The 13380-nt window shown below is 42.3% G+C and overlaps 1 protein-coding gene across 1 annotated transcript; it reads left to right on the top strand.

Annotated features, from left to right (window-relative positions):
* The first annotated feature begins 3350 nt into the window (after window positions 1–3350).
* On the top strand, window positions 3351–13156 carry LOC102563704 (lysozyme g). The gene is made up of 5 exons (XM_059720986.1): window positions 3351–4133; window positions 4684–4782; window positions 7082–7281; window positions 9581–9719; window positions 10863–13156. The coding sequence occupies exons 1-5, from the start codon at window positions 4031–4033 to the stop codon at window positions 10994–10996; spliced, it is 675 nt and encodes a 224-aa protein (XP_059576969.1). The 5' UTR covers window positions 3351–4030; the 3' UTR covers window positions 10997–13156.
* Window positions 13157–13380: the final 224 nt, after the last annotated feature.

The raw sequence follows: 13380 nt of genomic DNA, 5'->3' as shown, positions 1-13380 counted from the left end.
ACAGTTAGGGCGGCTAGGAGCTGGAACCAACTTCCAAGGGAAGTGGTGCTCGCTCCTACCCTGGGGGTCTTCAAAAGAAGGCTAGATAATCACCTAGCCGGGGTCATTTGACCCCAGAACTCTTTCCTACCTATGGCAGGGGGTCAGACTTCATGATCTGCTCAGGTCCCTTCCGACCCTACCAAATATGAAACTATAAAAACTGATTTTGGGTCACTTTTTTAAATCTGAAAGTTGGGGATTTTTTTTATCAGAGAAAACCAGGAACCCTGGTTATAAGTCTCTCAGTTGTGGTGTTCTGTAACTGTTCCATCTCCAAGTAACAGGAGTAATAGTTGATAAAAAGGAGGTAAACAGAACACTTCCATGTCAGTAAGTCAGCTTCCAACATCTGCCATGACTAGATCCCTGACAACTTGGGGACTGAGTTTCATTTTTGGTACCTTGCCAGCTCACAGTCATTGAATCTTATTTGAGACCATCATTCTAAACAGTACTTCTTTATATTTTGACAGAAAGGATCAGGTTCTTGAGCTTCCTGGATCCTCATCTGTAATGAAACAAATATGGGTTTCCCCTCCTCAATAGGGTCCACATAAACTGCAAGATCTCACTCTTAGCACATTTCTTCCAGAGACAGTGCTGTCTGTACTGGCAGCCTAGAAAGAGTATCATTTGTCTGTAATTCTTTTCCAGGAATGTGGCCATTTCTAAAAATCTGCATAATTCTGGGAAATCCTTGGGTTCTGATAACCTCTTAATAGCTGCAACTTTTGCTGGATCTGGTTGGATTCCTTGTAGTGTAATCCAATGTCCCATAAACATGACTTGAGAAGTAGCAAAAGTACACTTTAATTAAGTATAACTCCAGGTTCTTGGAATTTTCTGAGTGCTGCATCCAATCTTGTATCATGTTGTGCCTTAGTGGTCCCAAAAACCAAAATGTCATCAGCATGACAAAGAACACCTTCTAGGCTATCCAGTATCCATGACATATGAAGTTGAAAGAATTCAGGAGCTGATGAGATATAGAAAGGTAACCATTTAAATTGGTATTGTCCAAATGGAGTAATAAAAGTTATCTTGGATGATTCAACAACTAAAGAAATCTGCCAGAATCCTGCCTTAGCATCCAATTTTGTGAAGGCCTTGACTCTTGCAAGTTGAGTCAAGGTCTATTCCACTGGAGGAAGAATGTCTCTCTCAGCACATGTATTTGTTCAATGGTGTGAGGTCAACACATACCTTAATCTTACCACTGGGTTTTTGTACAACCACCATCCCAGAACACCAAGAAGTAGGTTCTTCAGTCTTAGTGATTACTCCCATTTCTTTCACTCATGCTAGTTCTTCTTTTCACTTTGTCCATTAGCAACAAGGGTACTGGTCTTGATGTAGTTAATGTATATGGAACTGCATCAGCTTTAGACATATTTTATATTCTCCTGACATTTTTCCAAGACCTGCAAAGATGGTTGTGCATTTGGTTCTGGAGTCCTTCTCTAAGGATTTCTGATCTGCTATTTTATCCAGTCATCAGACAAGCTGTCGTGCCTGTATAACATAGTAAGCCAAGCAAAGGGATAGTAAGATTACAGATCACATGCACTTCCTAGTCTGTAGTTCTTTGCTTCAGCATCATTTTTGCATCATTTTCTCTGCTTCAGTGTCATTTTTGAAGGGACCCCATATTTTGAGGGTAGTGTCACCTGATCCCTATAATGAGGGAAGGAGAATCCCATCCCTCATGTTGGCTATAGTAAGTATCAGGTATACCTGAAACTGCTGCTCCTGTCAGTTTTAAATGGAATTGAATTTCCATTCAGCTCCATTTCTGCCATCCAGACTCCTTGGTCTAATGAAAACTCTGTAAATTCTTCCAGTAACACAGTACAAACCTCTGAGTCCTGTTCTGTGATGTTTGTTGTGCACAGACAGATTGGTGCACAACAAACTAAAACATAGTGACCTTTCTTTTTACATGTCGACATAGATTTCCTTAACAAGACACTAACTTAAACCTTGCCCAAGGATTTTACCACACCTACAGCATTGGCCCCCTTTCCCACCTGGTTGTTGCTATAGGTGTCAGTGGGAGCATTTGCTTTCTTCATTGTGCATGTCAATTCTATTTATTTTGGTAGTAGTTTCTTGATAATGTGCATTGCATCCATATTAGCTGATGCCTGTTAGGGCTTGGAATCACTTCAGATTTCCCTTTGATGCTGCTTAACTAATTCTGAATGGCTGACATGTATGACAGCCTTTTAGAGTGTGAAATCAGAGTCCAACCATAGTCTGTGTGAGAGCTCTTCACTGTGAAGACCCACAACTAAGTGGTCCCTAATTACTTCTTCCTTGATCTCCCCATATTGGCAAGATTCAATCAATGCATGCAAAGATGTGATAAAGCTGGTCACAGGTTCTGAAGGCTCCTGTTTACGGAGATTGACTCTAGCTCATTCATAAATTACATTTCTTTTGCCCAAAAAAATTTTCAGTTCCTGCCTCTACCACATCAGCATATTGCTTTTTCTCTGCATTTGTAAAAGACAGTGACATCAGCATTTCATCGGCCTGGTCCTCTGTTGAATAGATGAGAGTATTTACTTGGTAAGGTTCAGACTTTTGTCCAGACCTGACACTTTCACTTTCCTGAAGACGTTAAAAAGCCTGATCCATCTAGGCCATTCCAGGAGATTGGAAATCAAACTGTTCTGGTGGTTTAACTTAAACTGCCTGCATTGTCTCTGTAGCCAACCTCTACCCTGAGCTGGACTCAGCTACTTTTGGCGCTTGGTCTGTCACATGGGAATAACCTGATTAATGACTGATGTTTGTGTTCCTGTTGGTGGCAAGATTCAGCCACTCCTGATTCCATGTACTATCCACATACTATCAGGAAGAAACAGGGAGACATACTGCTCTCAAAAGGACTTAATTGCAACAACTAACACTCTTGCAAAAATGGCTAATAACTTCCTTTTGGTGTCATCATGTCGGCCTTCAGGAAGGGAGTTAACCCTACTACTAAAATCAAGATTCCTAAAGGTAAACGACAGGTATCCTTTAGGATATATAAAGCTCTCTAATTAATGCATCTTGTGCACACAGAGATTGAAGATAGGTGAGTCTGAACTCAGTCATAGCATGCTCAATTGGGGAAGGAAAAATACTTGTTTTTGTTTAATAGTAAACATTGTATTTGTAGTAATGGTGTGATAGTCATTGTGAATTCTGTTTGTGACCAATGATATATCTGCTGAATATTTTATTTTAGATTCTACATCTTGTTTGGATGGGTGACTTCTTTGCTTGCTCTAGTTGCTTTTCTCAAAGGCTAATTCTGGGTGTTGTACAACTCCGTCTCTGAGTTTTTTCTCAAAGAAACAAATAACTGTCTTTAGGATTCAGTTAGATCCTAAAATTTTAAGATTGATCCTTTTTTCTTAGATCAATATATTTTTACCTTCTTGGCACTCTCTGTTGATAAACATCTCTCACATTGTCATTTTCACCTGGATCGCAGGACGTCTCGAATTTCTGAGGCATATTTTCATTGTCAGCTTCCTCTGTCTAATGTAAGTAAAATTCTTCAAGTGCTTTAAGACAAGCCCATGGCCCAGACACTCTCTAGAGAAGAGTCTATGATACCAAAACAAGACTGGAGCAAAAACATTGGTAGGAATTCTTTATCTTTGATTTTGACTTTGCCATAGGCTTTTTAAAAGGAAGAAACATGGAAACAAGTGGAACATGTGGCGAGAGAGACCCAAATAAAAGAAAAAAAATTAGATTTGAAATTTGAGAATCTTAATTCTATATCTATTCTCTCCTCTCTCTTCTGCACTCTTTGTATGCTTTGTCAGGGAAGGCAGAACTATTATCGTGGTCTCCGTCATGGCTACCCATACACCAAGCCATAGAATTGCTTTCTATTTAACTATTGGCACATTCAGTCAAAAAAATACCCCAGTGTTCAGAAAATGGTATATTTACTTAGAGGACATTTTGAGGCCTTTCTTTTGTCATGTTTGCTGCTTTTGATTTCTTTTCAGATTCTCTTCTGTGCTTGGAAAGAACCACCCCCATGCATCTGCCACTGATCATTCTGGGCCTAGCTGCCCTTATTGGTGAGTTTGGGGCTCTCTTTGGTTCATTAAACTTACTGCTACAATAACAAGAGATGTGGGGACACATAAGACATTTTAAAGTTACACAATGTCAATCTTCTCATACCTCTCCTTTGTTTGCTCATTTGTCCATACCCTAACACATTTCATTAGTATTTCCACAAATCCTAGCTGTGTACATGGACATAGGGAATGGGTTCAACAGTTAATGGAATCAAATAAAAATATATCACATGACTGAGCTCATAGTACTTAGCAGAACACTTGCAGAATGGGGGCATAGGATGTGTCCTGTGATGGGCACTTGGACATAGAGCTCAGGACGTTTTTCTCCCTTGGCTCTTGGGGAATGCAGTGAAAGATATATATCTTTGAAAAGGACATCACCCTCAGTAGAGGCAGTCGTTTCTGGCTGACAAGCTCCATAAGACCTATGAAATACAGAGTACTCCATCTTGACAAGAATATGGTAAATGACTCTTAATTTGTCTACTTTTACTTCTGCTCACAAAAGCTCCTAAATGTAAAAATTCTCTATTTAACTCTTCAGACACTTCCAATCAGTCTGGATGCTATGGTGATATAAACAGAGTTGATACCACTGGGGCGTCTAGTCAAACTGCAAGACCAGAAGGTTTAAGCTATGCTGGTGAGTATGATTGTGTTTTCTGGCTCATTTTAGAATACAGTGTAATCACTGTAACCCACAGCTCTTGATTTCTTCTAAGCAATGAAAAAAGGGTTAATTGATTAACTCTCATAACTAGGGTCACCATATGTCTCAGATTATCCAGGACAGTTTCAGCATCCCAGCCACTGGAGAAAATTGAAGCAAAAGTCCCAGATTGGTGGTAACCTGACTACAGGTGTCCAACTTGTGAGCCAGGAGTTGGGCGTATGCAGGTGGGTTCCCACCAATCCAGGGACTTTTGTTGCAATTTTCTCCAAGGAGCCCAGCCAATGGGCTGCTCCCTGATCCGGACTCCACTGGGATGTGAGCACAGTCACATGTGCAGTAGAGCTGGTGGGGCAGAGGAGCCATGGGGTTGTTGCCTGGCCCTACTTCTGGGAGCTGGGAGTGGGGGGCAGGTTGTCCTGCCCAGCCGCAGTCCTGGGAGCTGCAGGGTCACTGTGTATGTGTGCGTGTCCTGCCCGGCCCTGCTTCTGGCAGCTGCAGGATTGGAATGTGGAGTGTTTGTGCGTGTGTCCCTTACCTGGCCCCACTCTTGAGAGCCATGGATTGGGGTGGGGGGAAAGGGGCATGCATGCATTGTTCTGCCTGGCCTTGACCCCTGGCTCTGCCCCCAGCCCCCCATCCCAGATTTCCCTCAAATTATTATGGTCACCCTACTCATAACATTCCTCTAGCAAAAAATCCATTTCTGTTTTTACCTATGGACAACTACCAAAATGGTGTTGCTCTGTTGGCATTAGAAGAGTTAATTAATTATACATTTTGACCCAGAAAGTAAAGGGTCCATTTTTATATCATCAGGTTCTGATCCTTCTTTATGTTTTTGAAGTAGTCAGACAAAATCCTTAAATTGATATCAAAAGTGCTGGAAGTGCTATAAACCTCAGAAGGCCAAGATCTAGGTACTCCTGGGCACATCTACACATTCATTATTGCACCATAGTTACAGTGCATTAAGTGCACTAAATCAAAAGCACAGTAACTTCCACTACTGCACAGTAGTACCACCACACAGTTTTTTTAGTGATGCTAAATGTACAGTAGTCTAATACTAATGCACAGTAGTGTATGAGCATGGGTTTTGCCTGGCATGCTACTGCAAAGTGTTATTAGGCTACTACACAGTTAGCATCTCATGTAGATGTGCCCCTGAATTTTAAAATTCAAAGTGACCACCCCCAATCTGTGCAGTAAATCAGCGATGGAGCTAACTGGGAGATTCCTGGTTTCCCATCTCTTACTTAGCCATTGCTAAGTACTGATGTCATTACAGGCAGTGCTAGTAAACTTGAAGGAACACCTTATTCTGATTGCTCCAAAAATAAAATGGATTTAAAACACAGACATGGTTTAACTAGGGGGTGAAGTTACACATTACCTTTGCACCATACTAAGGGCACTTAAAACACAAGTGTCTACACATTAAAGATCATTAATTTGTGCTAAGCGTCCTCCCTAGCTTGTGTTAGGGTAACTTCAGTCTGCTCCACAGAGATAAAATGAGTAAGATAACGGTCCTCCAGCATCCCATAGTACACCACTCTCATCCCCACATTAATCCCTTCCCACATAGGTGTCCTGTCTCCTAATCACACCCTACTTGCCAGCCCCCTAGTGGCAAGTTTGAGCGGTGCAGGAAAAATAGTATACCCCTTAACACACAACTGCTCACAGCACAGTCTAACTTTGACACTATTTATCATTCCATAGATTTAGCATGGTCTAAGTGTAACGTGTAACTTCACCCCTATACGATTTTCCCTTAGCACAGGGTGGGCTGATATGGAGGCTTCAAAAGAAAAAGGAGAGAAAAATACAAGTGTGGGGACTACTACCTCCCCTCCCTCAGATATGTCTCTTGGAGGTATACAAGTCCTCCATTTGTTTGATTATGTGTCCCCCTTTTGACTGTAAACCTCCTTAGTTCTGCCTCATCCTTCGGTCTGCAGACAAGATACTTGTCTAGAGGGTCTCAGGTTGCTGTCTGTTCCTCTTCAAAGACAGTGCACAATTCCCCTTCACTTTCCCGGCAAATCCATGCCCATTCTTCCTTGAGTCCAACAATACAGATAGGCACCAACCTTTTCCACATCATTCCAAGTCACGTTTCTTTTTCACCTTGACACTATGTACATAATTCATAAGTTAAAATGCACAACCTATCTAACTCGTACAGTGTCTACCTAGAGTGAATAACAAATGGTTCTGAAATTTTGATATAAAATTTATTAAATTAAAACTTTTACTTGTACAGGAGTCCGGGCTTCTGAAACGATTGCTGCAAAGGACCTAATCAGAATGAATAACTATAAAGGTTTAATTCAAAGAGCTGGCAGCAACCAGTGTGTGGATCCAGCTGTGATTGCTGGCATCATCTCTAGAGAGTCACATGCAGGAGCTGCCCTAACCGCTGATGGCTGGGGTGACGGGGGAAATGCCTTCGGTTTGATGCAAGTGAGTAATTTACAACCATCTTAGAACAAGATAGCATGAATGGGTGTTATAGACAAGAAGAAAGCCTTATTTCTCAATAGTGCAGCTTCTGCTGATGACGATACCATGAAAACAAACTAGAGTTGCAGCAGCAGCATGTTACACTGGACACCTGAGATCCGTAAGCAAGCTTCTTTAGAGTGTTGATTCCTCTTTGGACAGTGTTTTTCAACCTATGGTCCACAAACCCCATGGGGGTGCACAGACCATGTCTAATGGGTCCATAAAAGATGATTATGATCAATCAAAAGTATGTGAATATCCACACTTACAATTCAAAGGGGGTTGCATCTCCATTCAAAACTTCCGAAGTGGTCTGCACCTCCATTCAGAACATTGTAGGCTTCCACAAATGAAAAAAGGTTGAAAACCACTGTCTTAGGAGGTAAAAGAGAGTCCTTATGAGCCTGTGCATTTTATCCTGCCACCCAGACAGTCCATTCTGTGGTGGCAGCATTTGTGAAGGTGAAAGCCTTACACAAAGGAACGAGGTGAGTCTGCATTCTCATCATAGTAAGTTTACATTTGATCTGTTCCATTAGTTTGAGCTTCCCAATCCTCTGGTCACTAGCTACATGTTTAAATTTGTATGGAAATCTGTGCTGAAACACCCTCCCCCACTCAGGTGTTGCCTAGCTCTGGAACTCTTTAAGCAGATGGGTACCTCAGGGTTTGATTTTAAAAGGTCCTGATACATGTAATATTCAGCTTCTGTGCACACCCACAAACACTTTAGTCTCAACAGGGCTGAGCACCTCAGTGCCCATCTCATCCCCACTGTCTACTGGTAACTACTGGGTTGGACTCGATGACCTTTCAAGGTCACTTCCAGGCCTTAATTTCTATGATTGTATGATCCAACAGCTAGACTTACTTCCATCTGTCTCCACACAAGGGGCTCAGTCTAGGAAGGATACTCATAGCATGCTTATCTATGAGGCAGTGAGAGCTGCATTTTCAATTAAAACTCAAAACAGAGGGATTGGAGAGGATGTGGCCTCCTTTACACTATAGTTTAGTAGTTAGAGCACTCTCCCATGATGCAAGTTTCATTCCTATTTCTGCTGTAGGGGTTTCAAATTCTCATCACCCATTTTTCCTAACCTGCTAAGCCTCTAGCCTCTTGTGTGGTGGGGTTGGATTGCATTCTCAGTTCAAGATTCCCTGAGTCTCAGCATGCAAGGTGCATGACTTCAGCTTAGTGTTTAGGGCCCTCACTTGGAAAAGTGAACTCCTGAGTTCTGAGCACAGTTCTTCTTCTTCTAGCACTGGCAGTATCTAATGTGCCAGTATTAAGTAGTGAAAGCATGGGGTACAGAGAAGATCATGGGGCATTCTGGCAAAAAATTGACACAATAAAAGCGAGCTGAATGTATTATGAGGGCAGAAAACTGCCTAAACTAATTGAGCTAAGTCTTATTTCACCTTTACATGCCAGAGTGGCACTAATATAGCCACTTCACTGCAATTCTTGGCACTTCTGCCAAGTTTAGATTCTATTTCCACCTGTAGTGGAACAGGATCATCCTATACACATGCTAGCCAGAACTCATGCGGAGGAGGAAACCCCTCCCACCATTTAGCCCAATGGCCTCATGGTTAGAAGACTTGCCTAGGGAGGCATTCTAGATTCTCATTTCAATCACCCAGAGGTTTGAGCCTCTATCTCCTGCTTCTCAGAAAAAGTGCCTTAACCATGGCACAGGGAGACCTAAGTTCTGGCCCTGATCACTCTCCCATTGGGACAGAAACAACTCCACTCCTGTTTATCCATGTTACCCAATGAATATTAAATGCATGGTTTAGTGGGCTAAGTTCAGAACAGGGGCTGTGTGCAATGCCTGGCCCATGGTCTGATGATAAAAGCACATTACTACGAAAGAGCAAAATGTAGCTTCAGCTTTCTTCTAGGTGACCAGCAGCCTAGAACCTAGCAGGCTCTTGGGCTAAAAAGTAGCAGGACCCTGCTGCAGCATCAAACACCCTCTAGTCATAGTGTTCCTCTGATGAAAGCTTTGGACGTAATAGCCGTTATATGGGTGCCAGGAGTTTCTATTTTCTACAGACAAATATGAAGCCTAGTGAGCCAATTCAGAAGAAAAATGGAGGGGTGGGCGGAGGGTGCATAACTACATAGAATGCAAATTGCATGTAAAGGCCGAAATTGCAGTAACAAGGTTACATAGGTACTTTTCTGCATACAAGATTTAGCCCATCATCTTTTACCTTAGAGGTGTAATGTTCCCTTGGTTTCTTCCAGGTTGATAAGAGGTATCATAAACTCGTTGGGAAATGGAACTCTGAGGCTCATCTCATCCAGGGCACACAAATCCTTGTGGGTATGATTAAGGCAATCCAGAGAAAGTTCCCAAGGTGGACAAAGGAACAACAGCTGAAAGGTGCAGTATGGAATATATTCAGGCCATGAGACAAGGGAAATCCGAAGACACAAATTCCATTTAAGTTTCTTGTATTACTGAACTTCTCTTCAAGAAGCTCTCATAATTTTACCATTTATTCAATTTTTCTGCTTCCTGATTTCCCAGATCTCAGACACTAAATAAATATGTTTTACATTGGTTCTCCCTTTCTTTAGCACAGTATTGGGTATGAGTTTTCAACACTGCTGGGGGAATTGTTAAATCCAAAAAGAAATCCTGTATATACATGCTTTAATGTGCATTAGCCTATTTAAATATGCATTAAAAGGTCACAAAAGCATGCTCTTTAGCTAATGTGTATTAAACTAGGCTAATGCACCTTTTTCTAGTACCTCACAACGGAGGTACTAATTTAATGCACATTACCTAAAGCACATTAATGAATGTGTATGACACGCCGTTTATGTTGTTATTTGGGCCTCAACTGTTTGACCCTAGCCATGTCTACACAAGATGCTGACTGTGCTGTAGCCTGTGACAACTGCACAGTAGTGTCACGTGGCAGGAAGCGTGACACAATGCTACTAAGCAGTAGTAATGAGCTACTGTGCAGTCAGCATCACAAAAAAGTCATTTGGCAACACTGCTGCTCAGTAGCTCCAGTTACTGCACAGTCAGAATCTCGTGTAGACATGGCCCATGAGTACTGTCCTGAAGCCACTGAAGGTAAAGGGAGGTTTGGCATTTATTTAAACATTGCCAGTATCTCACTCTGAATCTCTGTAGACATGCAGTCTTTTTGAGAACAATAGACAGATCATGAGAGAATTACAAAATTGTGCAAGTTAATGTGAAAGATGGAATAAGATAAATTAACCTGTGCTGCTAGATCTAGACTGATTCTGCTATCCAGCATAGCTCATTTACAGCTAGCTCAGGTATCTATGCTATACTACAACATGCAGTGCCAACACAGAGCGCACATGGCAAGTAGCAATGGCACAAGGTGCGCTGCTGCTCTTTGTCCCTAGGGAAACACACTTTGCCACTCGTCGGAACGCACCCTAAGAGAGCAATTCAGACATTTCCAAAAGCTCTTATAAATTAGGAGAGAATGTTTAGTTTTCTGTCTGTGTTTACACTTCTGATGCTTTGTTTCAGGTGGGATTTCTGCCTACAATGCAGGACCTGGAAATGTCCGGACCTATGAAAAAATGGATATTGGCACAACCCACAATGATTATGCCAATGATGTAGTTGCACGAGCCAAGTTTTACCAGAAAAAAGGATTCTAAATGTGGGAATGCCCTTCTACTCAGATATATTACAGTCCTTAAGCTGATCAGTCCAATTTCCATAAGAGACCTAGAGTGTTGCTCAATGTTACTGATTGTTCCTCTGTGCTACGTGGTTTCCTTGTCGTCTTATAGTTAGTGTATTGCCTTCCCAATTTAAAATGATGCTTATTTCACTATCTGTCATTCTGCTAAGAAATCAAAAGGGAAAGTTATCTCTTTGGGAAATTTGGGGGTGGGGAATTAAGCTTTCATTTTCAATTGTTTTGTAAATTACTTTGAAAATGCATTCTTACAGCAGCTGGCTTTTGGTTGGAAATCTTCAGGTCTAAGTGAAACATCTGCTTGTATTATAATTTTGCAGAAAATGCATAGAGCCTGGAGGGAGTGCTTTCAATTGAAGAAAACTAAGCAAGTGGAATCTTAATAAAAATATTAGTGGGTGAAGAGTAAGCACAAAAGTGCTCACATTTCACTTTATCAGCAAAGTTTGGATGAGGACAACTTTAAATCAAAGTGTGTAAATTCCAAAAAGGAATGGAATGAAAGACAGTTGTGCTATATACATTTAGGGGTTTTCTCTGCCATCAAGGGCCTTAACATTGATTACTTGCAAAGGAGGGATAATATTAGGCTTATTCAGTTCACCATATTCTATGCTCCTGTGACTCTAAGATTGGAAATTGACTTCGTTTTTGGAATGCCATCAACAGCCTGTGGTAAGAAAAGGAGCTCCTAAAACTGCTTGATAATGAGCCGTCTGGCCTTGAACCAATACATTAATGGAATTACTGCCTTTGACTTAAATTAACATTGATTCAGCCTTGAAAGGCAAGTTGAATTCTGTTCATAGACCTCAGCGCCTAGTAACTCCTATAAGAAACAGTACCTGTGGGTTCTGAGCAATTTGGTATATCTGGTTTATTAAGTGTCTCAGCTAGAGCTGATCTCTTTACAAACCATGGCTAGAAATGGCTTTATAAAACGTCTTCCTTGACCTTCTTTTACTATGGTTTAGTAACCATAGTAAAAGAATTAAAAATTCTTTTACTGTAATTCTTTTAATGTAAACATGATTATGCCCATAGTCTGCTATAGCACCCTACTGTGTAAGCCATTCTGCCATTCACTTGGCTTTAGCAGGTATTATATGTTTCTTTAAAAAGTATAAATATTATACTGCAGCCTTGGGACCCTCCTGTCATTCTATAATGTTCCTTTTCTGAATAGTTAGTATTTAAGGAGACCACACAGTGCATGCAACCCCAGGGGGGTCAGGCGGATGGTCAGTAAGTAGCGTAAGTGCCAAAGTGTTAGCAGGCAACATGAGCTCCATCTAGGCCAGGGGTAGGCAAAATATGGCCCCCAGACCAGATCCAGGGTACCAACTAATTGGATTTGGTCTGTGAATGGGAGTTTGCCAATTGATAGTTATCTGGCCTGCAGCTGCCCCCACAGCGTTCAGCATGGATCCACTCCACTGCCTGCAGGTGGCTGCTCACTGTGCTGGTCAGGTAGAGTGAGTGGAAGGTAGCTGGGAACAGGAGCTGGAGCTCCACGTGCTGGGGCAGGAGCCGCCTGGCTGTAGCTTCCCCCACTGCCTGGCTGGGGGTGTGGTGCCCAGAACATGTCCCTACAGCCACTGCCACTTCTGTGCACTACCTGCTGCCTGAAGAAACACAGCAGGGCCAGGAGGTGGTGGAGAAGCTGCTGGAGGAAAGGAGAGTCGAGCAGAACCCTGGCAGCTGCAGGAGCAGCCTCACCAGAAAACTGCGCACACTGGCCAGGGCTGAGGCTGTGCTGTCTGGCAGAAATGGGGCAGAAGCATAGTGCGGGCTGCCCCAGGAGGGAGCAGGCAGGCTCAGCCCCATGCAGACCGATGCAGGGGCAGCTATGGGCTGGATGGGGGGACAAAGCACACTGCACTGCACTGCCTGGACAAGTTCTGCTATATGCACCCCCTGCTCACTCCACCCCAGCTCGGTCCCAGAACCTAATGCGTGAGCAGCCTCCAACACATGCATACACCCACCTCTCACACATACCCACCCCCAACACACATATGCTCCACACCCTCCCCACACACAATATATAAGAATTAAGACTGTATTTTGAGCTATTATGCAATTGCCTCTATAGACACTACTCAAAAAACATAAATCAGGACAAAAATATTTTTTAAATAAAATATGGTAAATTTTTGGTTTTTAGCCTACACTTTGTATTTTATCTATAATTTGTTACAAATGATATCTTCTGACAAATTTTATGAGTGCAGCCCTCGACAGCTCGCCCATTTTGTTAAGTGGCCATTCATCTGAAATAATTGCCCACCCCTGACCTAGACCAGGGTGCTCAACTCCTAGCCTGTGGGCCAGATCCAG

Source organism: Alligator mississippiensis, chromosome 1 (genome assembly GCF_030867095.1).
Source record: "Alligator mississippiensis isolate rAllMis1 chromosome 1, rAllMis1, whole genome shotgun sequence".
In the NCBI taxonomy this organism is placed as follows: domain Eukaryota; kingdom Metazoa; phylum Chordata; order Crocodylia; family Alligatoridae; genus Alligator; species Alligator mississippiensis.
Note: the sequence above shows the minus strand (reverse complement) of the source record. Positions and strands in the feature narration are given on the sequence as shown.